At 33.9% G+C, this 27,229-nt stretch overlaps 1 protein-coding gene across 3 annotated transcripts in view; it reads left to right on the top strand.

Annotated features, from left to right (window-relative positions):
• The window catches only part of NIPBL (NIPBL cohesin loading factor), a 198,172-nt gene that overhangs the window by 62,693 nt on the left and 108,250 nt on the right, over positions 1 to 27,229 (top strand). For all 3 annotated transcript variants that reach the window (XM_039464756.2, XM_039464792.2, XM_074386607.1), the window contains exons 2-3: positions 24,851 to 24,993; positions 26,744 to 26,909. In XM_039464756.2, the coding sequence (XP_039320690.1) occupies positions 24,930 to 24,993; positions 26,744 to 26,909 (230 nt within the window). In that variant the 5' untranslated portion in view covers positions 24,851 to 24,929. The remainder of the gene's footprint in view (positions 1 to 24,850; positions 24,994 to 26,743; positions 26,910 to 27,229) is intronic.

Below are 27,229 nucleotides of genomic sequence, written 5' to 3'. Positions count from 1 at the left end.
CAACTTTTTTCTTTCCCAGATTATTTTGGCTTTTCCAGGTCCTTTGTATTTTCCTATAAAGTTAGGATCAGCCTATTTCTACAGGAAAAAAAAGAAAAACTGCTGGGATTTTGAAAAAGGTTATGTTGACTCTGTAGGTCAATTTGAAGAGAATTACCATATTAACAATTTTGAGTTTTCTAATTTATGAGCATGGAATGTTTTAGATCCTTTTGGCTCAGCAATGTCTTATAACAGTGTGCAAATACAAATTTTGTCTTCTTTTTAAAAATTTATTCCCAAATATTCTTTATGCCCCTAGTTTGAATGGAATTGTTTTCTGATTTCATTTTTGCATTTTTACTAGAATATTGAAATACAACTGATTTTTGTATATTGATTTTATATCTTGTAATCTGAGCTTTTTTTTGGTTCTAGTTGTTCACTACTGGTTTCTTAGGATTTTCTCCATGCTAGGTGGTGTCATCTGATAATGCAGTTTTGTTTCTTCCTGTCTAATCTGAATGCATTTAATATCTTTTAAAGTTTTTTTTTTTAAGATGTATTACTTTTTGGTGTTTTACTGTACTAACTAAAACCTACAGGATAATATTCAGTAGAAGGAAGAAAAACAGACATCTTTGTTTTACTCCTTATATTTGAAGGGAAGTTAGCTGTAGACTTTTCATAGATGCTCTTTATTAGGTTGAAGAAGAGCCTTTTATTTCTAATTTTAGAGAGCTTTAAAAAATAATGAATGGTTGTTGGGTTTTGTCAAGTGTTTTTTTCGTGTCTTTCGAAATGATCATGTAGCTTTCGTTCTTATTTCTATTAATAAGATGTTTTACATTAATTTGTTTTTAGATGGTTAACTACCCTTGCATTCACAGGGTAAATCCCATTTGGTCATAATGTATAGTTGTTTTTATGTGTTGCTGAATTTGGTTTGTTAACTTTTAAAATAATTTTTGTATGTGTGTTTGTGAGGGATGTTGGTCTGTAGTTTTCTTGCGTTGTCTCTGTCTGGGTTTGGTGATACCAGACTCAGTTGGGAAGTATTCTCTAGTTTATAAAACAGTTGATAAAAGTTTGCTATTATTTCCTATATATTTCATTAAATTCATTGGTGAGACCATCTGTGCCTAGGCTCTTCTTAGTGTGAAGAGTTTAATAAGTAGTTCAGTTTTCTTATTTGTTAGGATTCAGAATTTCTATATCTTCTTGAGTCTGTTCTGAGTAATTTGTCTTTTGAAGAATTTCTTCTTTTTAATATAATTTGTGTAATTTGTTGGCTTAAAATTAATAATATTCCCTTTTAATTTCTTTTTTTAATTTTTTTTTTTTTTGAAAAGGAGTCTCACTCTGTCACCCAGGCCAGAGTGCAGTGGTGTGAACTTGGCTCATTTAAGCCTCTGCCTCCCAGGCTCAAGCGATCCTCCCACCTAGGCCTCCTGAGTAACTGGGACCACAGATGTGTGCGACCATGCTGAGCTAATTTTTGTATTTTCTGTAAAGAAGGGGTTTCTCCTTGTTGCCCAGGTTGGTCTCGAACTCCTGGACTCAAAGATCTGTCCGCATTGGCCTGGAACGTGCTGGGATTACAGGCATGAGCCACCACACCTGGCCTTCCCTTTTAATTTTTAAAGGATTGGTAGTGATTTCCCCTCCCAAATGATTTTGGTAATTTATGTCTGTTCTTTTCTCTTACTTTTCTGGTCATTCTATTTAGGGGATTGTCAATTTTATTGATTATCTTTTAAGAACAAATTTTTGAATTCATTCATATTTCTCTTTTTGTTTTCTGTGTATTTTTACTTTAATCTTTATTTTTTTCTGCCTGTTTTTGATTTTGTTTGGACTTTTTCTTGTTTCTTAAGGTGGGGACGCATAGATATTGATTTGAGACTGTTCTTTTCTAATATAGGCATTTATCCCATGAAACTTGATATGTTGTGTTTTCATTTTCATGCAGTTTTAAGTATTTCTCTCATGATTTCTTCTTTGACCCATTGGCTTTCTCAGATTTCTTTTGGTTATAGATTTTAATTTTATTCTTTTGTTATCAGAGAACATACTTTATATGGTTTGTTGTAAATTTAGTGAGGTTTATTTCATGGTCCAGCATGTGATCCGTTTTAGAGAATGTTCTTATGTGCTTAAAAGGCATGTGTATTCTGTGGTCTTTGGGTGGAGTGTTCTATAAACTTAAGTTAGATCATTTTGGTTGATAGTGTTGCTGAAGTTTTTTTTACATCCTTGTTAATTTTTTTTCTAGTTATGTTTATCATTCAGTTCTGTTGGATTCTGCTTCATATATTTGGCAGCTTTGTTCTTAGGTATGAATACATTTATAAATGTTACTATCTTCGTGATGTACTGACTCTATCATTATGAAATATCCCTCTTTTTCTTTTTTTTTTTTTTTTTTTTTTTGAGACGGAGTTTCGCTCTCGTTACCCAGGCTGGAGTGCAATGGCGCGATCTCGGCTCACCGCAACCTCCGCCTCCTGGGCTCAGGCAATTCTCCTGCCTCAGCCTCCTAAGTAGCTGGGATTACAGGCACGCACCACCATGCCCAGCTAACTTTTTGTATTTTTAGTAGAGACGGGGTTTCACCTTGTTGACCAGGATGGTCTCGATCTCTCGACCTCGTGATCCACCCGCCTCGGCCTCCCAAAGTGCTGGGATTACAGGCTTGAGCCACCGCGCCCGGCCCCCTCTTTTTCTTTATTACTACTTATCTTCAAGTCTTTTTCATCTGCTGTTAATAGTCACTCTAGCTTTTTTATTTTTGGTGTTCGTATGGAGTATATAATAAATTTTCTATTATTTTACTTTCAACCTATTTGTATCTTTGAATAAAAGAGTGTCTTTTGTAGAAGTGTATAATTGGGTCTTGTTATTTGAACCTGTATGATAGTTTTGGCCTTTTGAGTGTCATATTTAGTCTATTCCTGTTTAATGTGATTTTGATATGAGTGAATTTACTTCTGCCATTCTTCCTTTACTGCCTTCTTTTGTGTTAAATATTCTTTCAGTATACTATTTAAATTCCTCTGTTTTTTTTGTTTTGTTTTGTTTTTGTTTTTTTGTTTTTTAATAACAAAGTCTCGTTATGTTGCCCAGGCTGAAGTGTAGTGGCTGTTCATAACTGCCATTATGGCATACTGTTTGTAGGCTCAAGTGATCCTACCACTTCAGTCTCCTGAGTAGCTGGGAGTGCAGGCTTATTGGAGTACAGGTGTACGTACACTACTGCACGCAGCTCTCTTGATTTTTTTAAAAACAACTTTTTAGAGTTATTTTCTTAGAGATTACTGTAGAGATTATAATATGCTTCTTAATTTATCGCAATCTACTTGTATAGTTAAATTTTTATTCTAGTATAGTAGTAAAAAAACTCTTCCTTTAATGAAATTTAAAGTAGATAAAATATTTAAAACATAATGTTTTTTTAAAAAATGTACTGTTTTTAAAACCCAAATTTTTATACTTATTCTGTTTTATGGTATTTCTAACTATGGTATCATCAGTTGTGGTATGTTTTGTGTGTTAGTTAACTATTCATGTCAGTATTTAGTGAAATTTATATCTAGCTAAATGCAGTGTTATACTGAATTCTGTTATGAGTTCATGGTTACTTATAATGAACTCCCCGTTTCCCCATTACACAGTAGTAATGGTGTTTTTTCAATTTGAACTCTTAATTCTAAATATTCTTCTTCCTTTAAAAATTCTGTGATTCTATTTGTTGTCTGTGGAAATAATACCTAATTTGATATGTTAATGGAGTGGTTATTCAAAACTTACTCACCTATCTGATGATGTCTGATGAGATTTTTTTATCTCATTTAAAAAATGATGAGAGGCATTTTTTATTTCTGGACTTTAGTCTTGGAGGGATGAAAATTTGATCTGATTTCAGGAAAGAAAAAGGATTTATAAATTAGAATCCATAACATGATGAAAGAAGTTTGTTTTTAATGTCAATTTAATGGTAATTTTTGATAAAGAATTTAATTTTTTTATTTAATAATTAAATCTAAGGCTGAGCAGATTTTTCATTTTGATTTCAGACACCAGTAGTGAAAATTACCCAATTCCATTTAATTTGGTACCAGTAAGATAACAATCGGCTTTTTAAATTTAATCTTCCTCGATCCTTCATCAACGATACCACATTTATATTTTATAAGTAAGAAGTTATTCATATTGCTAGCTTTTTGTGGATCTGATTTGGATTTTATTCTCAATTTTCTCAAGGATTTACCTTTTCAGTCCATGTAAAACTTCAACTCCTGTTTTTCTTTTCTTAGTAAGTATGGGGGAGGCAGTTTCTAGAATTAAAGTGATCTCTGTTAAAATGAGGTTTCCTTTCTAAGAAAAAGCAAGTGTGATATGGCTAATATAGGTTTAACATGTAAAGATCATGGTATTAAGATGACTTGATTTATGTTTGCATATGACCACCTAGTGTCATCATTTTTAACTTCATGAACTTGATCAGCATCCAGATTTCACACTCTTTAACCTAGTGTTTGATTGCATAAGGTGTTGTGTTTTTCACCTAATACATTCTCTAGCAGTTTTGTGTTTTATTTCAACCTGGTAACCATATGACCAGCATTGTGCTAGATATTATGAAGAGATTTCAAAAATTAATTTAAAAAAAATTAATGAGACAAGATTCTGCATTTAAGGCACCAATGAAATGATTAGAAAGAATGTAATTATGTGTGGCTGGATGCTGACTTTGTGTGCCTCTAGTACAGGAATTCATTAAAGGAAAAGATTGTGAAGTAAAATGGTAGGTAAAGGAAGGTTTCCAGGAAGAGTTGGAACTTGAAGGATGATGGTAAGTGAAGTGATGGAAGAATAGAGGATAGATAGATTTTGTCTAGGTGTAATGATAAAATATCAACATAGACGGTCCTTGATTTACAGTAGGTCAGCTTTATAGTTTGGATTACTAATGAATGGGAGCAATGGTAGAAATTATAAGATTACAGATAGTGGTTTTTTATTTTAGAAATATTTGAGCACTAATATTTTAAGGGGAAATGATTGCCACATTGACACATTCACACATTAGTACTATAAGAATTTGTAGTGCCAAAAAAGAATCATGAACCAAATTCCCATATAATGAACCTATAAAGAACTTTCAGAGGTCATGAAAATAAATGAATTTTTGAAAAGCTATAGGTAGAGCTGAGTAGCTAGAGTTAAGAAATTATCGAAGATAATGAATCTTTGGAGAAAGTGGAGTCAGTAAAGAGTCAGTCAGTAAGGTACAAGAAAGAAGATTGAGTCACAGAAACCTAAGAATTAAAGTTACAGGATAGAAGGACTCATTCACCACCCTTATTGGATGTTGCAATACTGGTTCTCTTCTCTTCAGTGTCCCTTTTTTCCTCCTTATAGAAATTCAAAGGTCATTTAATTATTCCCTTACATACAAACAACCTTCATTTCCTTCACTCCTCTCTGTTTTGGTAAAAACTGCAGCTTTGGTTAAATCATCCTTGCAGCTAAGTGGAACTGGAAAAAAATTCAAAAAACATGACTGCTCTCACTTTAAACTAATGGCAGTGGGCTCTTAATGTTAACCAGCAATTGTACCACACTTCTTTGATCTATTCATTCTCCTAGATGATTGTTTCATCATCCTTTCCTCTCCTGAAAACCTCGACATCTCCTCTCAAGGCAATCAGAAAAGTTTTCACAAGTACCTGACATCACATTTGTCCTCCCATTCTTTGTTAAACTTACCTTAAGCAGGTAACAGTTTCTGCTCTTCTGTCCCACCATTTTCAAAATGGGTCTTCTCTGAGTCACCAGTAACTTGTATCAAGTAGTGATCAGTTCTCAGACGTCAGTATTGAGTGACCAGTTGATGACTCCTTTGGTCTTGAGCGCTCTCTTCACTTTGCTTCTAAGGCACCATGTTGTATTAGAATTGCCGTATCAATACTAGTGTTAACACGAAACACACAGTATTCAAGGTTCCTTTTCAGTTCTTTTTGTTCTTAGAATGTATTCCAGATTAGTTTCTTAGGGCCGCTGTAACAAATGATAATACCATAAAGCTGGTGGCTTAAGACAACAGAAATTTATTCTCTCACAGTTCAAGGGGCCTGAGTCCAAATCAGAATGTCAGTGTGCCCATTCACCTTCCAAAGGCTCTAGGAAAGAATCCTTCTTTGCTTCTTCCAGCTATTGTAGTGGCTCCAGGGATTCTTTAACTTGTGGCCGCATGACTCCAGTCCCTGACTGTATCCTCATGTGGCTCCCTTTGTGTGTCTGTCACTTTCTTCTATCTTATATAAGGATGTGTGTCATTAGATTCAGGGACCACACTAAATCCAGGATGATTATATCTTGAGATCCTTTATTACATTGGCAAAGACCCTTTTTCCAAATAAGGTGACATAGGTTCCCAGTGAACTTATTTGTAGAGGGTTGAGGGTTTCACATTTCAATAAACTACCCAGTAATTTAGTTACAGTACTGTCATCAGAGTTACTTGAATTAAATTTTTTTGTGATTGTGGTATTATTTGATATATAGTTGGGTTTGTTGCTGTTTGTGTTTAGTTTTAGGATTTGCTTTTTCATCCAGTAATCAATAATATTGACTTTTGAAGCGTATAGTTTGGTCAGCAACAGACCATATATGACCAAGGTCCTATAGAATTTTAGTACCATATTTTTACTGTACCTTTTCTATGTTTAGACACACAAGTTCTTAATGTTGTGTTACAGCTGGCTATGTATACAGCACACTAACATGCTGTACAAGTTTGTAGCCTAGGAGCAATAGGCTGTACCAGTAGCAACAGGTGTGTAATAGACTATACCATCTAGATTTGTGTAGGTACATTCTATTATGTTCACACAGTGGTGAAATTGCCTAATGGTGTATTTCTCGGAACATATGTACCTGTCATTATGTGACACATAACTATGTGTGATTCATAGGTCAAAGTTATATTAGGAGGATATGCTCAGAATTCTCACTACCATCCCATTTTACTTTCCTTGTGAATAACCATTTTATGATTACTTTAAAGTTTATCTTGACCTAACAAGTAAATCCGATAAACCTCATCTTAAATATGGACAAAAACAAGCAAACTGCCCACAGTACCGTCTTTAAAATGGTGATAATGAGACTTACTCATTGGATTATAGTGAAGATTAAATGAAAAAAAGTAAAACAACTAGTACAGTGCCTGGCACATAGTAGATACAATTTTGTTTCCTTCTGTAACTTATAATATAGGCTATGTACTGCCTACAATTAGGGAGGCTAATAAATTTGTTCACATATAGCCTTTTCTTTCTATAAAGGAGAATTTGTGGTATATTAAACGAGCATTATAAAATATTACCCAGAAGATTTATCAATTTTTTGGCTTTCAGCTCCTGAAACTATAGATAGCATTTATTTATAGTTAGTAGCAGTGGTTTTGAAATTTGGAATCTTGATCCTCTCATTCATTTATGTATTAGAGCAGAGTCAGACTTATTTTGAAAACAATTCTAACCTGCCTGAGGCTTCTGTCTAGAAGTAGAATATATTTTGGGTAAGCTTCTTAAACTTCGTGAAATCACCTTCTCATTTGTTCCTTGCCTCGATTGATAAAACATGCACTTCTTCTCTTAATGATATACAACCATATACTCTTGACATTCTAAATTTTTCTAATACTCAATTTTGAGAAAATGTGTTAATAGAGGACTGACTAAAGGTCTAAAGGTTGGCATGCTCTGCATTCCTCTGAATATTTCAAATTTTACTTTTAAGTTAAACCGTATCATTGGAGATCTGTGTGCATGGATTGCATAATTTTAACTTGTTAGCTTTGCATTTACTGGATTGTGCTTTTAGAATGTGATTTTCTTTCTTTTTTTTTTTTTTTTTAAGAAAAGAGAAGAAAAGGAAAAGTTGCCTAAAACAGATCTTTAGTTTTTTTAGGAATGCTGTTAAGGACCTTCTCCATTATATTATCCAGTGTCTTTCTGAGGATGTACTAGTGAAATTTCTCTCAGATTTCTGCATCTTGGAAAAGCTGTACTTTGAACAACCACTAATTCACTTTTACTTTATATTCAGAGTATTTTCTTCTTTGCCCTACTAACAAGGAGACTTAAGCCTTATTTGAGGACCAACTCTTGGAGTTTGGAGAACAATATGTGTTTCTATGTGCCATTTTTATTTGTTTTCTATATCAAAATGTATCCTTTGCCCTGAATCCCCTGTTTATTTTTAGTCTTATGTATACATCAGAATCACCTGAAGTATTTATTAAATAACAGCTCCTATCCCTGAAAATACTGAGTTCTTTGGGTGTGATAGATTACATTAATAGCACCAGTTCTTTGCCATGTGACTACACCATTTCCCCACTACTCCTAAAGGGGCAGATTGTATTTCCTTGCCCCTTGACTTTGGATTTGGTCCTAGGACTTACTTTGGTATTAGTGGACATGGCATGATCAAAGGCTTGAATAGCACTTGCAGGATTGGGCTCGTATTTTTGTGCCTCTATCGTTTCCAAAAGGTCGTGTCCAGCCTGGCAGACTAGTTCCAGGAGAAGGGTGGAGAGACTGTTGTTTTAGGCCAGTACATACTGAAGTATTTAGGGGAATGAACTTTGATGTTGCCACCTCTTAAATGGCTCAGGGAGACACACACCACACACACAGACAGACACACAGACACACACACACATAGACCCACACACACACACACTCAACCCCCCCACACACACACACGCGTGCACGACCACCGCCATACCACAAGTGAGGAAGGAAAAGAGGAGGAGTTTGTGATTGTTTAAGCAGATGGAGCAAAATGTAAACAATTGGTAAATCTGATTAAAGATTATGGTAGTTTCTTGACTAATTATGTAATTTTTAAAGTTTGAAATTATATCAGAAGTAAAAGTTACCTCTTCAACCTAAAAATGTCATGGTAGCTCATGCCTATAATCCCAGCACTTTGGGACACCGAGGCGGGTAGATCACGAGGTCAGGAGATCGAGAATATCCTAGCTAACACGGTGAAACCCTGTCTCTACTAAAAATAGAAAAAATTAGCCAGGTGTGGTAGACGCACCTGTAGTCCTAGCTACTTGGGAGGCTGAGGCAGTAGAATCGCTTGAACCTGGGAGGTGGAGGTTGCAGTGAGCCGAAATCGCGCCACTGCACTCCAACCTAGGCTACAGAGGGAGACTCTGTCTCAAAAAAAAAAAAAAAGTAAAAACCTTAAGAAAATTGTTCTGCAAAGTTTCTAAATCAGCTAGTTTGAACATTATACTTTGTTCAGTGATAAAAATCTATATTAGGTACTGTCTAGAATACACAGACTATTACTGTTTTTTAAAAATTTTAACGTTGAAATAATGTATGTAGATCCATAGAAAGTTGGGGAAAAATGTACAAGGAGGTTGTCACTCAGCTTCTCTCAATAATAAAATTTTACATAATTATATTACAGTTTCAGAACGAGGAAACTGACATTGATACAATCCAAGAGCTCGTTCAGATTTAACCAGCTGGATATGTACTATTGTGTGTCTGTGTACAGCGGGGTGGTGTGTGTATACATGTAATTATGTGTAACAGTACCACACTCAACTTACTATTCTATCACTGTGAGGACTACTTTGAGTGCTATCTCTTCATAACCACACCTGCGCTCTGGTTTTTGTTGTTGTTGTTTTTGCTTTTTGACAAGGCTTTGCTCTGTCACCCAGGCTGCAGTGTAGTGGCGTGATCACAGCTCACTGCACCGTCAAACTCCCTGGCTCAAGTGATCCTTCTACCTCAGCCTCCCAAGTAACTGGGACTATAGGTGCATGCCACCACACTTGACTAATTTTTGTATTTTTGTAGAGATGGGGTTTTGGCATATTACCCAGACTGTTCTCGAACTCTTGGGCTCAAGCAATCCACCTGCCTCAGCCTCCCAGAGTTGATATTACAGGCTTGAGTTTTTAAAAACTCCACTTGGAGTTTTTAACCCCTGGTAACCACTAATCTTTCCACCATCTCTGTGATGTTATTATTTTAAGAATGTTACAAAAATGGAATCATGGTTTGTAGGCTTTTGAGATTAGTATTTTTTCTATTTAATTTCTTTTAATGTCATTCAAGTTGATGTTTTTATCAGTGATTTTTTTCCTTTTATTGTTCTTGCACTCCATAGTATGGATCTACTATGGTTGGTTTAACCATTTCTGCATTAAAGGACCTTTGTTTCCAGCTTTTGGCTGTTAAGAAATTGTCTTAGTCCATTTTGTGCTGCTCTAACAGAGTATCTGAGACTGGATAATTTATAAAAAACAGAGATTTAGGCCAGGCGTGGTAGCTTATGCCTGTAATCCCAGCACTTCTGAGGTCAGGAGTTCGAAACTACCCTGACCAACAAGGTGAAGCCCCATCTCTATTATAAAAAAAAAATTTTTTTTTTTTTTAAACAGATTTATTTCTTACAGTTCTGGAATCTGGAAAGTCCAAGGTTGAGGGGCCCACATCTGGTGAGAGGCTTCTTGCTGTGTCATCCCGTAATGGAAAGTGGAGGAGCAAGAGAGCACAAGACATTAGCGGGAAGAAATAGAAGCAGATAAAACTCTTCTTTTTATTAGGAACCCATCCTAAGACAACAATATTAATCGATTTATGAGGGCAGAGTCCTTGTGACCTAATATGTTAAAGGTCCCATCTCTCAACGCTGTTGCATTGGGGATTAAGTTTCCAACAAATGAACTTTGGGGGACACAGTCAAACCATAGCACAAATAAAGCAGCTATGAACATTCATTTGCACGTTTTTGCATGAACATAGTTTTTGTCTCATAAATATCCAACAATATACAGTTGCCTTTTTACTTAGCATTTAGATTTCTCCATTAAAGTTTATTCTGAGGCAATTGTTTTCATACTGTATTTGTGAAAAATTATTGTTCTTTCCAAGGCTTTCAAGCTATGACTAATTCTGTAAACATAGCTATTATAATTTCAGGTTAATTTTTTAAGGAGTATGTTCAGCCTTGTGTGAAAAGAGAGAAATGGATTCAAAACTAAGCAACTTTATGTGTACCATGCTCATTAACTGAGACATGTATGTAAGTCACCAGTAGATTATTTTTTGAAGCAGCATGAGTTAAAATAAATGAAATTGAGAGCCCCTTCACCTTGTCTGTCAGGTTAGGAATGAACTAGTTTGTATGTACCTTTTCTCCCTAAACTTGTGTCAGATCCATCACTGTGTCCCAGCTACATAATCTTTCCTTAGCTAGGCTCTGTACTTCTTCAGGGACTTGAACATGCTAATCATTACTGATCCTCATTTCTTCTTCCCCTTATTTAACTCTTATGAAATTTCCTTAATGAGGCATTTCCTCCCTTCCCAAACATACATTTAGTTACCTTTTTTTCTTCTCTTGAAACACTGTTTTGTTTTTCCTATTAAAAACAGCTGGGACTCTGGAATGTTAAGAGTGGGGGATTCTGGAATCAGATCTTGGGCAAGTTCCTTAATCTTTATGTGCCTCTGTTATTATCTTAAAATGAACATAAAAGTAGTACCTAATTCATAGGGTAAAGATTAAGTGAACTAAAATAGTAAATGCCTTACATAACAATGCTAGGCATATATTAAGCACTATGTTAGTATCATCAAATGTTATTACTGTTATGGAATTTATCACAAATACATAATTATATGTTTTGTGGTGATTACTCAATGCATCATACCTACTGGACTCTAAGGTCTATGAGGATATTAGCCATGTCTGTTTGGTTTACTACTTATATCCTCAGCAACCACTGTCAGTCCCTATTGTAGGTGTTAGATATTAAGTGCATGATGGCGAATATATAAAGGTTTACTTAAAAAAAAATCAGGAAATCAGATAATCAAAAAGAAAGAAATTAATCACATACATTTCATCTCCTTATGATAAGAAAACTTAGGTAAAGAGGGGTTAAGCTACTCCTTCAAGTTCAGCCAATTCAGTATTCTAATTGAAAGTGTTTTGTTTCCTTTTTAAGTCTAGTTTTGCTTCTGTGTTTATGTGTCTAATTGTGTTAAAACATAATTTTAGAAACTGATCTTTCTATATCCCATGATTTCTTAAACAACAATAAAAGTCCCTGTAATGTAAGATAAAATTTTTATTCCTAATTATTTTCTTAAGGTACTTTTAAAATCAGTCAGCTATCACATATTCTGGACATGGAGAATCAGTATTGAGTTAATATCCCAAGACTTTCAAAACCCAGAAACAGAAAACAACAGCAAAAATGCTCTTTGGAGAGTTTAAGATTTAATTAAAGAGTTTGTTCAGATGCTTTTGCTGTTTGGAATCATTATCTCAGAAATTAAGCTGTAACACACATTTGATTTTGTTTCCATTAGCCTTCTACCCTGGGATATATGGCTATTACATTTTCTTTTTCATAATCTGTGTTTCATAGTAAGTTTACGATTCTGGAACTCTGATTATTACTAAATAAATTAGAAATCTAACTTAAAATTAAAAAATTTATTTTTCTAATGAAAAATTGATATTACAGAACTAAATTTTTAAAATTTTATATACAGAAAGCATTTGGTATTGATGTTATTGAAACTTGCATGTTGTATTAGTTCATTGAACATGAGTATATTAATTTAGAAAAAATGCATCCCTAATTTATATCATCCTTAATTTGTATACTTGTCATATAGTGCAGGGATCCAGTGGAAATTATAGAAAGGCTACTGTAGGTATCACAAGTCACTTTTCTCCACTGATAGGTTCTTTCTCTGTAAATCAAACTATTTGAAATAATTTAGAAACTTAGATCCTTGGTAAAAAGCTGTTTTTTATTGGTTTAAATTGACTTTTAAAAAATTTATCTTCCCTGGCGAGGCGCGATGGCTCATGCCTATAATCCCAGCACTTTGGGAGGTAGAAGTGGGCGGATCACCTCACGTCAGGAGTTTGAGACCAGCCTGACCAACATGATGAAACTCCGTTTCTACTAAAAATATAAAAATTAGCCTAGTGGGGTGGCTCATGCCTGTAATCCCAGCTGCTCGGGAGGCTGAGGCACAAGAATTGCTTGAACCTGGAAGTTGGAGATTGCAGTGAGCCAGCATCATTTCACTGCATGCCAGCCTGGATGGCAGAGTGAGACTCTTGTTTAAAAAAAAAAAAAAAAATAGGCCAGGCGTGGTGGCTCACACCTGTAATCCCAGCACTTTGGGAGGCTGAGGCAGGTGGATCAATTGAGGTCAGAAGTTCAAGATCAGCCTGGCCAACATAATGAAACCCCATCTCTACTAAAAATACAAAAATTAGCCAGGCGTGGTGGCATACACCTGTAGTCCCAGCCACTTGCGGGGGCTGAGGCACAAGAATCGCCTGAACCCTGGAGGCAGAGGCTGCAGTGAGCGGAGATTACACCACTGCATGTCAGCCTGGGCAACACAGTGAGACTTTGTCTCAAATAATAATAATAATAATATTCTTTCTGAAAAGCTATTCCAATATCTTTTTTTCACATTCATTTGTTATATTACTTAGTGGTTATATTTGGTTCTCTTGAACTGTTTTCTGAGTTTTTGAAACCAGTTGCAGAAATACAGCCTGAGGGAAACATGGTTTAACAGTAGTAGGACTGAAAAAGTTAATTAATGTGAGATTATAGTATTTTGTATCTAACAAAAAGTTTTTCTTAGTTAAAAAAAAAAGACCTTCTATTACAGAAAACTATATAAATGTTATACTGTACTTTTACATTTTTGTTGTATTTTTATTGTTATATTGTTATGGTTTTTTCCCAAATATTTTCAATCCACAATTTGTTGAATCCATGGATGTGGAATCTGTGAATACAGAAGGCCAACTGTACAAAAAAGATCCCAGAATTAGTAAGATAAGTAAGTTTTCAGGATACAAAATTAACATACAATATTCTATTGTATTTCTGCATTCTAGCAATTAACAATTGGAAGTCAAAAATCTGTCAATTATAATAACATCAAAAATGTGAAATACTTAGGAATAAATCTGAAGAAGTATGTGAAGGCACTGTAGACCGAAAACTAGCAAACATTGCTGAGCAAAATTAAGGAAGATCTAAATTAGTAGAGACATACACATTATTTGTAGATCATAATGCTCAATATGGTTATCAGTTTTACCCAAATTGTTACATAGATTGAATGCTGTATCTATCATATTCCCAGCAGCTTTGTAGAAATTGACAAAATGATTCTGAAATCTATAGGTAACTAAAAAAATAAAAAAACCTAGAATCAGAACAGTTTGGGGCAGAATAAATTTCTACTAAGCAGAGATAGTGATTAGATAGTTGGATATGAGTCAAGTATATGGGGTAGAAGTTAGATTTAGAGCTATAAATTTGGGAGCCATAAGCACAGAAGCACTGTTTTAAAATAATGCCATTGAATGAGATCAACAGTAGAGTATGGATAGGAAGATAAAAGGGACCAGAAGAGGATTCTGGAGTAGTCAGTTTAGTCAACAGAAAAACCAGGAGAATATATTGTTCTGGAAGACAAACAAAGAATTATTCAAGGAGAGAGTGATCAACTGTGTTGATTGCTAGATCAAATCATATGAGGTCAGAGGCTTGCCCACTGAATCTAGCAATTTTAGTGCCATTGCTAACTGTGGCAAGACATTTGGTGGAATGGAGAATAAAAATATATGGTATGGGTTCAGGAGAAGGTAGAAGAATTAGGGATGAATATAAACAATTGAGGGAATTTTGCTCTGAAAGGGAACAGAAAAATTAAGTCATTGTTGGAGGGAGATCGTAGGGGTCAAGATAAAGGGTGGGATTTTTTGGGGTTTTGTTTTTATTGGGAGTAGGGATAATTATTTGCATATATATGTTTTATGCTGACTGGAATTATTCAGTATGTGGAAAAATTTATGATGCAGGAGAGAAGAGAATTGCTGAAATAGTATTTTTGAATGAGAGCAGAATAGAGATCAGTATGCAGATTATGCATAAGTGATCCACGATTTTTTGCACCTCTTCCATGTATACCCTTTCTTGATTGCTGTTTCATGTACTTTAATTAATGATCTTACCTATTTAATTGGGAGAGTTTCCTAAAGTATCAAACATATTCCATGTTCTCATACTAGATTGTTTTGAAAAATTGTTCGTTTGAGGATCAAAAATCAAAGTAGCCAGTTTCTTGAACAGATTCTTAAGGCAGCCAAATTCCAAATGGCTAACAGAACCAAAGTGACGAAGACTATTACATACTTTTATGATTTAATATTAATATAGAAATCTTGTTCCCAGGTTTTTCTTATATTTTACATATATCTCAAAAAAAGTTTCTATTTGTTTATTTAAATAAAAACCACACACTTTGGGAGCTCTTGCTTTCTAATAGTGTTGAATAGTCAATTCAGAAGAATTTGACCAATCTTTGATGAGCTAGTAAAAAAATAAATAAAGCTGAATTTTTAATTTTCCCACTTATTTACATTAATTGTAAGTGTGCCCTCTTGTGGACTATTTAGTAATTTTCACATAAAAGCCTTTCCTTTTATATTGCAGACCAAAATAATTGTATATCATCACATATGTTTCAAGACCTAGATCTTAATGTTATAGTTAAGACCTAAACCTCATTTAGAAATAGTCATTTGTTTGATTTTGCATTTCTAATATGATTGTATATGAAACAGTGTCATAACAGTTTCAACCATTATATAAGGAACTTGGAGACAGGCTATTTCTTTTGCAGTATAAAAGATGATGAGAAATAAATTTTATTTTAGTGTGTTGGGGGTGGACTAGGAATCCAAACAATTCATAGATGCAGTTGGAAATTTCCTCCATAGCCTCTATGTAAAAATAAAATTTTAATAATTAAATTCCAGGACACAGGACTATTTTTTTCATGAGGTAGTTTGTAGTTTTGTATATTTTCGTACAATTAAACTTTGTGTAACTAACTTCAGGCCTCAGCAAATCAGTTTTACACTCTAACCAGCTGGGACTATTTAAAGTTATATGCATTTTTATTAAAGTCAGTTCATAGAAATACATAGTTTTACTCATTATTTTATTTCTCAGCAAACATAAACATATTTTATAACTGCTTTTGAGAAACCCTAAATCTCAACCTTATTTACTTACTAGTAACTTTTCTTTTTCTGTGTAATGGTACTTAGTAGTGTAAATATATCCTTCTAATAGATGTTATAAATATATTATGTGATATTGCGACACTATTGGGATACAAATATACATTATTGGTATCCAGCATGGTGGCTGCAGAGAGCTCAGGGTTTCAGAAGCAAAGCAGATGTCTCAAGAGAGTTTTAGAACTTTGCTTTATTTTGCATTTTTAAAATTTAATGGAAGTAATTTGGAACTTTAGAAAAGCAGAAATGTTTTAAAGGAAGTGAGAATTTTTACAGTGCAGCTTATTGGGAACTTTGGTTTTGAGCTAGGATTTGAGGAAGATCATTTCATAAATATCTTAAATAGCATGTGAAAAATCTGTTCTTAAATAGCAGGCAGGGAAAAAGAATCTGAAGGTGACTTGACAGAAGTAAAAGGCTTTTGCTGGAGAGGTGGCACTCTCTAGGGACTCACTGACCTATTTAAAACAGTAAGTAGTACCACATAGATTTATTTATTTACTTAAGCTGTGTAGCTATTTAGCATTTATATTTCACCTGTTTTCTAAAAGGATTTGAGGTGGTTTATAATGTTAAATATAATATAAACTAGGACAATACAAATATACTAGTTTAAACTTTTAAAAAATCCTTTAATGTGAGAGGGCTGAGCAAAGGGCAAGGAGAACCTTTTCATTCTCCCCCCAGAAATCTCGCTCCTTTCTTACTAAAGCCTTCAACCATCTCTCCAAGTGGTGGCAAGGAAATTCTAAGGTCTGACCTCAGTTCTTAGCATAGTTATGTTAACAGATCTTCCCTTAGTTTCCTTCAGCAAACTTTTCTGTTGCCCAACTGACTGGGCTACAGCTAGACTATAGCAAGGTCTGAATCTCACCCTTGTGGGATGAGTATGCTTTTCCAAATTCTTAGTTTCTTCCTTAGATATTTTCTCCCTTAATCCTGTTGATGGAGCTGCTTCCTGTATTTGCCATTGCTGTATTTTGTAGAATCCTTTTTATACCTTCTAGTTAACCATTTTTTACTACCTAATAATTCTTTATATTAATTTTTTCCTGCTCAAAAGAGTGTATATACACACACACACACACACACTCACACTACTTTTAACCCTTTCCTCTACCACCAAAAAAAATTAACATTAGCAAAGAAAAAAGGTGTTAATTAGCTAAATATTCCACATATGTGAAATTTCAGTTTATTCAAAATAATGTTATAATCACACAAGATGACAACATAATATAATTAATACTGAACTAGAGATGAAACACTTATATTCTAGTCTTGGCTATGTCAATTACTAGCTCAGAGACCTTGAACAGACACTTAAATTCTCTAAAGAACTTTTACTGTTTGCTGTGCCCTTTTGTTGGTTTATCTTTTTCCCAAGCAGTGTAGATGTTTCTCAGTTTTGTTTCCTTTAGACAAGCATTAGAATATAAGATTTGGTTAGAAACACCTGAGTTCAAATCCTATTTCTGCTGCATGCTTTCTGTTTAGCTGTAGACAAAGTATTTAGGCTCTGAAACTTAATTTTTGCATCTGTGAAATAGTGGTAATCTTTACAATGCTTTGATATTGGAATGACTAAGTAAAGGGATATGTAAATACCTGACACATAAGAAGTGCTAAAAAATTTATTTATTTCTTGCATCACTTTATTTCTTGTCTATCTGATCTATTATAATTTCACTTTTATCAACTCTCAATAAATCACTTCCATAACTATAGCTATAGTTCAGACCACTGTAGTCAGATTGTGAATTTCCAAATTCCTGCTTTAGACATTTCCAACTAGATATTACACTGGCATTTTAATCTGAGCAAGTCCAAAATCACACCATGGTTACATGTAAGTACTGCAGTATTCTAACAGAACTTTCTGCTTTCATTCTATGTTTCTTCCTCCCTGACCCTATCTTCCTTATCACTTTAAAATTAGTTTTAACTGAAAACTTAAGGATGTGGAAAAAGATAACAAACTTCCTTGCAGGCTCCAATTGACCTTTCTGGCTCTATGCTCTGTCTAAAGCATTTATGAATATACCCTGCATATTGTATTAGTCTTTAGTACCTAGCTCAGTGTACTTCATAGAATATACTTAACATAGGTTTCATAGGTAATTATTTAAATATTCAGAGAAATCTATGTACATGTGGCAGCAACAGGAGACTTTTTTTTTTTTTTGAGACGGAGTTTCGCTCTTGTTACCCAGGCTGGAGTGCAATGGCGCGATCTCGGCTTACTGCAACCTCCGCCTCCTGGGCTCAGGCAATTCTCCTGCCTCAGCCTCCTAAGTAGCTGGGATTACAGGCATGCGCTGCCATGCCCAGCTAATTTTTTTGTATTTTTAGTAGAGACGGGGTTTTACCATTTTGACCAGGATGGTCTCGATGTCTCGACCTCGTGATCCACCCGCCTCAGCTTCCTAAAGTGCTGGGATTACAGGCTTGAGCCACCACACCCGGCCTTTTTTTATTTTTATCATAGTTTATATTACTATTTTCCTGAATCATAAAGTAATACCCTAATAGTAATAAAAATCCAAGGAGTACAGGTAGGAATACCACCAAAACGAGAATTCCCCAACATCTCAGAATACACCCCCATCCCTAATAATTATTGTTAAGTGTTTAATAATATATTTTTAAAGTCTTTTTTTCATGCCTAGGCCATCATTTTTATGAAAATGTCCTTTGAGCAAAAGTATTTAGCTTGGCTGATGAGCTTATAATATGCACATTTATATTTTCAGCTAACTATATCTTTAATGTATTTCATGAATTTTAAGAATCTTTGCCATTCTTTTTTATTTTACTGCCAATTTGTGGAGAGATCAACATAATAGAACCATCACTGTAAAGTTGATTCAAGTTTTAATTCAATGATTCTTTTCTCTTTTCTCTGTCTGAAGTGTGTACCCCCTTTACAACATTCTTGTAAATCTTCTTAATTAAAATTCTTCTTCATCTCAGTTAAGGGCAGAGGATGTTTCCATCTTGTTAACCATTGTACTTGGGCTGCCTAGCATAGTGTCTGACACAGTAACATAAGATAAATATTAATTGGTTGCATCATCATGAAGGACTAAATATAATAGAAATAGTATGTTGTGTTGGGTGCCACTTATTACTCGAGGTACTTACAGGGTTGAATGAACTATTATGTAACCTGATACGGCATTTTAAACTGTTAACTATTAAGGATAGTAACAGAAAAATGCTTTCGTTACGTTAAAGAGAAGATGGAGCAGATTTTTCTGGAAAACAACACAAAAGTTTAAAGCAATTTCAATTATTAAATTAAAACAGATTGAATAGTTATAATGCGAAAAGTTATCAAATTCATATCTTACGTCCATCATGTATTTAGCTCATCATTAGTGTATTCAAAGATGGAAGAAGTAAAAGGGGTTTGTACTTGGTAAGATTTACTTCTTAAAATGTCATTATGCAAATTTTGAGAAGAAAGTTTATGAACTTAGTATAAAACATGTCATGGTGTTTACTTACTCATTGTAATCTTGTATCCAAAACTGATTTTCCTCAAAGTGAATTTTGCTTTCTGCTCAATAGTTCAGATCAAGAAGAAAGTAAGAATAATTGAAGTGCCATAGAAATGTGAATCATATACCAAATGTGGTTATAAAGTAAGGAGTCTAACTCCATAAAGCCTTTTCGGTGTCACATGGTATAGTATACTGACTAACAGTCTTTTAAACTGGATGTTTCAATCAACCGGTAAAATCATATTAGAAAAAGAATAAGACAGATCATCATAAATGAAAGATTTCTGAGATAATATGCGTGGCAAAAGCAAGATGCAGAAGAGTATATGATAAATAACAGCTTGCATTTAATGAAGACTTACTACATACCCAGCACAATTCTAAGAACTTTGCACATATTATTTCATCCTCACAACAAAATTTAAAATAATAATGATTACCTACCTCATATCAGAGATGAAGAAACTGAGGTACAGAGATTCAGTAAGTAGTCCAAGGTTATGTACTAAGCAGGGGAGTTTGGATTCAAACACATAGTCGAATCTCTTTCTTCCTTGGCTATATATTTTTACTATATTGATTATATATGCATCATAATCTCATGGATGTACCATCATTTGTTATACTAATAATGTTATACATTTTAATTGTTATTTTTAATGTCCATGTGCCAGATAGTCTGGGTTTGACTCCAGCTGTATGACCTTAGGCAAATTATTTATCTTCTCTGTGCAACACATTCTTCGTCAAATAAAACTGGGATATTAGCATCTCAGGTCCATATGAAGATTACATGAAAGTAGATTAAGGTGTTTATAACCATTTTTATTACATAGTAGGTAGTGAGTATACATGAGTTACCATTTCTATTTTTCAATTACTAAAATGTAGTAAAAATGTTGTGGGAATATCTACATGTGTATCGTGTATGTAATTATTTCTTTAGGGTATATTTCTAGAAGTGAAACTGTTGAGAAAAAATTATGCATACTTTTTAAGTCTTTGGTTATAGGGTGCAAAGTGGCCCTCCAGAAAGTTTATCTACCATCAGATAATAAGGATGCCTTTTATTCCAAATCCATCCTAATTTTAATATTATTATAATTCCCATTGATACTGTTGTATTTGCATTTCTTTTGTTTGCTTGAGGAAGTTGTAAATTTTGTAGTGAAATTAAATGAAGAACTGGAGTCTTTAAAAATCTTGGCAAATGTTTAAAAGTCCCCTTCAAACTCATTGTAATTGGCTAAATTGAAAATTTACTATCGTATCTTCCCCTAATTAAGCATTCTTTTAATTAAACCTCAAGCCATTCTTAAATTTAGTTATAAATGATATATCACTCAATATATTTTGTTTTATTTAGTTCTTAGTATTACAACAGTTAAATTTTTCCTGCTTTCTATTACCAGTATTTATTTCTCCTACCTTATCATTTAAGTAATTGTAGGTGAGCAGGCCCAAAGCTATGACTTGTATATTTCACCAAAGCTATGGTGAAATATATACCGGAATGCCAAATAATTATTTATAATAGATCTTTCAGAAGTAGGAATTATTTGTATTGAAAAGATGCCTTTTCCCTTTGTTTTGAAAAGACTCCCGTTCTTCCTTTATTCTCCCAAATCTGTTTAGTAATGCTGTTAACTTTCCGGATCACTTACTATGTGCCAGGTGGTATGTCAAGTGATACATATGCATTATTTTATTCCCATCACCACTTACGTGGTGGGCTACTTTCCTCATTCTTACATTTTTTTTCAAATCAGCAGCTCTCATAAGGCTTTGCCTGGTGACCCACAATTTTAAAGACATTTTACCTGAGCTCACAAAGCACTGTAACAGGGTACCCTTATATTTCTATTCCCTCTATCCCTTTCAGTGTTCAACCCACTAAATTAATTTTATAATCTACTAATCTGTCACCAATCACAGATTGTAAAACACTACCTTAAGTGGCAGTTCTAAAGCCCTCATTAAAATCATCTTTACAGTTTGGTTGCCATTTAATTCTGGACACATGTCAGCTTCAGTTTTATACAGTATAGTTTCACAGAGCCAAGCAGTCCAAAACATTATTCAATACAGAGCCAGAAATGTCATGTCTAGTTAGCTAGGTGTGTATTTGTTCATTTTTAGAATTCTAGGAATGCTGTTTCTTGTTGGACCCTGGTCACCTTCCAATATAAAGTAGCAACATTTCCACAAGATTACTTACATTTATTAAAAGCTGTGACTTTAGCTAAAATTGTAACTTCGTTTCTACCAAATTCCTCGCTGTTCTTCAAAATCTTGGATTCCAGTGGAATTAGCCATAGTGCAGCAGTGAAGATCAAATACTTTTGTCAGTAATCATTTATCAACATATGATTAAAGCACTTTAAACCAAGTATTTTTGCTCCCCATCCTTCCCATTTACTCCCAGTTTATAATTGACATCAGTATTCACTGCATTTTTATATCACTGTGAAAATTACAATCTTGTGGTTAGATTTATTTAGATTGATTAATCTTCTAGTTCATATATGGGTGACTAAATACATAGTCCTTTTTAGGCTGTGTTTGTTACCTGGGACTTAGGAAAACAGGCAGGCAGCCCACAGTAGAACCCCAGTATATTACCCTTTTTAGGTTCCTGTCCTCTGAATTAAATAATTAAATACAGTCACTTGTTACTTAATCTGCTTGAATATGGCAATGTACAACAGTGAGTTGTATGTGAATAGTGACATTTTTGTGATCTGTAAGTAATTTTCATTCAATGATTTCTTTCCATTAATTACTAAATGTAGTTGAAACTTTCTTATTAGCATAAACTTATGAAAAATTCATTGTGTTTTGGTGACCTTTATCAGGAGCTTTTAAATTCCAATTGACTTTTTTTGTTTTTGTTTTTTTGTTCATCTCCTCCCCCTGACTATTTTTTTTGGAGGGGGCAGAGTCTCATTCTGTGGCCCAGGCTGGAGTACAATGATGCACTTTCAGCTCACAGCAACCTCTGCCTCCTGAGTTGAAGCGATTCTCCTGCCTTAGCCTCCCAAGTAGCTTACAGGCACACAGCACCACACCTGGCTAATTTTTGTATTTTTGGTAGAAACAGGGTTTCACCATGTTGGTCAGGCTGGTCTCGAGCTCCTGACTTTGTGATCTGCCCGCCTTGGCCTCCCAAAGTGCTGGGATTACAGATGTGAGCCACCGTGCCTGGGCTCTAACTGACTTTTTAAAGTGCTTGATGTGACTGCGAACTGCAGTGTTGCATTAAATTTCTTTAGTAATTGTTAAAGAATCACATTAATAATTTCAAATTGTAGAGTCCACAGTGTAGCAAATTGGTAGATATAGGATAGCCAGTAGTGATTATAGCTTTTCCTATGTTATTTCCTGTGCCTTTTCCTTTCAGTGGGCTTCTACTAGTAAATTTTGTCAGTCATTTACCAAAGGAAAGTAATGTTTTTTTCCTTTAGCTGGCAATTGGTAAAGAATGTACATTTAAAGGTCTTTAGACTATGAAGGAAAAAGAAGAAATGATCACCACAAAGAAAAGATAGTTAATCCTCTGGTTGGAACTGGAATTTTGGATGGTGGTTCTATGGATGCTTACTTTATAACTCTGTTAAAGTGTGTGTGTGTGTGTGTGTGTGTGTGTGTGTGTACTCACCTGTTTAATGTACCTTTGCCTTTGTTTAGTAGGTCGTATATTTATAATAATAATGTTTGGGGGCAAAGGAAATTCTTAATTTTAACTACCTGTATACTTCTACGTTAAAAAAATACTTATTTGTAAAGTTGCATTCAGACATATGAGTAAGGGAAATTATTAGTATTATATCATTTAAATGTTTGACATTTACAACTCAGAAACTTAAAGAGGTTCTCTTAAAAGTTACTGACTAGCAAATACAATCTTAAAAAGATAAACACTTAAGCTTTTTAAACTGGAAACTACAATTCAATTTTGAATATTAGCTCTGTGGCTTAATTGAGGTAGACTTCCATTTGTTGGTGAATTTATAAAGTAAAGGTAATGTAATGAAAGTGTATCTTTGATTAACGTGTACTTGTTAAAATATTATCTGTTTACCATAAAGGACTTACACAAGTACTGTTAAAGGAAAGATAAATGTTCCGCAAGCTGTATGTTGAAAATTCTTAAGAAGAGAAAAACGTGGGGGCTTTGAACAAAATAACCAAGTTATCATATGTGTCTGTGTGTGTATATAGAGAGAGAATTCCATCATGGTAAATACTAAACATTTAAGTCAATTAGGTCATTTTTATGGGGAACGTTAAAAATGTTAACACGTGCCTTTCTCTGTCCTTTATGTGGTTGTTTATTGATTATGTGACTTATAAGAAACATGTAGTCGTGGTTGAAAGGACAAGCTAAGTACATGAACATTAAGTAATCATGCAAGAATGAAACAGGACAAGTTTCAAAAGATATCACAAAGGATTATATAATTACTTACAAAATAATATTAGGCAATAAATGTAAGTTCAGAGTAGATTAAGGTAAGATACTTACTTGGGTGAATTAGAGGTTTCATGAAATAGTGGGAACATGCTTTGGATCTTGAAGAAGTACAGGATTTAGACCAAAGTAGTAATAGTCTTCAGGAAATGTATTAAGATGGGAATACACAGGGGAGATTTGGGAGAATGTGATTAGATCAGGTTGGTTGGAGAGGATAGTTTATGTAGGATAGTGATAAAAGACACAGCTAGAAAGGCAAATTGAAGCTAGACTATGAAGTTAAATGTTTAATGTGCTTATAATGTGAAAATGAATTACAGTGCTTGTTGAGGTTGATCAGGTATTACTATCTAGCTGTCAAGCCTACAGTAAAGAAGCAAACTGGAACCAGATTGCTTGGGTTCAAATTCTTGCTTTGCCAATTACTTTAAACTCACTATAAATTGATCTCCTCTTAGTAAAATGCAGAAAACAATAGTAGCTACCTTACTGGGTTGTTGTGAGGACTAAGTGAGTTAATGTGTGCAAAGCATTTTGCAGTTGCTCAACATATAGTAAGTGATGTGTTAAAAAAATGACTTATTATATAGGTGGAACAAACAAAAGCAGAAACTTTTTTTATAGCGATAAAGCAGTTTCCTGGTAGTAATATATCTTACGTATTTCTACAAATAATTGTCTGTTTTGTGTATTGCAGTGTTTGGGAAATGGGAAGTAATGACAGCTGGCACCTGAACTAAGTACTTTTATAGGCAACACCATTCCAGAAATTCAGGATGAATGGGGATATGCCCCATGTCCCCATTACTACTCTTGCGGGGATTGCTAGTCTCACAGACCGTAAGTTTGGTTAATTTATCTAATTTAAGTTTTTCTGTGTGTTAACAATAATTTTTACAGAGAATGTTTCAAAAATTATAAGTTCTTTAAAACATATTTATAAAAGTAGTTACTCAAACTGCCCTTTAAAGAAAAAAAGTTGACAGCCTGTTATCTAACTTCTTTATTATCTAACTTCTTGGTGATGTTTATTTTGGTTGTCATATTCATTAATCTGTTGGAGTTTGAGGTATCAGCAGCGTATTTTACTCTGAGTACTTAAGAATTTTAAAGAACATTGCCAGTCTTTCGAGATTTATTTAATATAACTCAGTTTTTCAGAAATTTATTCTTTTGTTAGGCATTTGTAACTATAATTCTTAGTCCTTGAGTAATGATGCGAAAAGCTACCTACAATTTTAGTCATTGTGTCACCCTAACTGAATAAATGAAAGGAAAAAGATATGAGAGGGAAGAGTAGAAAGTGAGAGGATGGCATACTTTTCTTTGTATGGCATTGTGCAAGATTTCATAATCTTCATATGAAGGTCCTTCATATCAAGGACTTATAGGGAGCTAGGAGAAAGTACCTTCAAGAAATGTTTTTGTCCATGTTCAGTATCCTCCAAGTACTATTTTTCTGGCTTTAGTTTTGTTTTGTGAATTTCCAGTTGGTTTTAGTGGGGTAAAATAGGTAACAGCCCATAGCTTTAAACTTAGGAAACCATCGTAACTAGTTTATGAGATCTAAAAAAAAGTGCTGTAGGTGATTGGGTTAACATCACTCAGGTAAAAAAAACTTTTTGAAACTATCTTTAGTTTTTATTATCACTTTGTAGTAGGTAAGGCATAAATACTTTAGAAGTACAAAATCAGATATACTACCAGGAATTTCTTTTTGGTTTTTCTCCCTATGATCTTTGCTATACCTAATATTTTAAAAGTTTGTCTTTCCAATAACCCCTGTTTATTAAGTAATAATTTTATTTTCTTTGTTTTTATTAATGAAAATCCTGTTAGTTCCTATTGGGGCTGAGCAGCATGATAATTATACTGTATAAGTGATTAGAAATTAAGCCTATAACAAAGACACCTGATATTTTAGTTAGCTTTCTTAACCTTTAGACAAATGAACAAATTTCTATTAGGTGAACAGAGATTAAACAGCCGAATTTAAGCTACCATAAAACATTTATGTTCTTTTGTTTTGCTATTAGAGGAGAATAAAGAAGAGATAACTATTTAGGACTTTGTAATTTAGAAGAATGTTTTTATATTACAGAATTCTATGCTATGAATGCTTTCTTGCTAGAGTGAGCTATTTATTTGTGTATACTTAAGCTTTTAAAAAATATTACTTATCTACTTTATGAAGAGTCAGATATTGTTATTTGGTTCATTTGTATGAGTTTACTAGTGATTCTGATAAATCTTATAAACAAGAACAAATGAATTGCTATGTTGGAAGTTAGTTTGTAACCATGCCCTGTGGCTAGTCATTTGGTAATAAAAATTTAAGAAATGAAAAGCAAGGATGAATATAAGGGAGCTGAATTTTATTCCTAGAGACTAGTATAATCTATTATGGTCCAATTGATATTTTGGGAGTTTTGTAGGGTTGATTGAGGTTTGTTAGGAAGAGGAGAAATGCCTTTTAATAATTTGTCACATTGATATTTATAATTTATTTTTAATCTCAAAATACAGATAAGCACCAAAGAGATTTCTTACAGTCGCTCAATTTCTAATAATCTGATTTTATTCCAAATAGTCCTGAACCAGCTGCCTCTTCCATCTCCCTTACCTGCTACAACTACAAAGAGCCTTCTGTTTAATGCACGAATAGCAGAAGAGGTGAACTGCCTTTTGGCTTGTAGGGATGACAATTTGGTTTCACAGCTTGTCCATAGCCTCAACCAGGTATCAACAGATCACATGTAAGTATGATCAATTTTGTATCTAATATAAGTGAAAAGTTTTGGCCTTACTAAGATAATCTGTATTCCTGGTTTTATTTCTAAAAATTTTAGATACATAGTTTATTTTTAAAATATATTAGTATCCAAGGGAGAATATAGTCTTATTGCAATAAGAGATTAAAGAGATTTAAATAGGCAATAGTTATTTTAAGATAATAATTCTGATCCATGTAGCTCTATAGATATCTTTTCAGCTCTTTTGAAATGATCATGGGGGAGCCATCATTTGTGCAGAGATCTAAAGTTGTTTATGAAACCATATTCCTTTTTCCTAATAC

Source organism: Saimiri boliviensis, chromosome 1 (genome assembly GCF_048565385.1).
Source record: "Saimiri boliviensis isolate mSaiBol1 chromosome 1, mSaiBol1.pri, whole genome shotgun sequence".
NCBI classification, from domain to species: Eukaryota; Metazoa; Chordata; class Mammalia; order Primates; family Cebidae; genus Saimiri; species Saimiri boliviensis.
The sequence above is the reverse complement of the archived record's forward strand: the minus strand, read 5'-3'. Positions and strand labels throughout refer to the sequence as shown.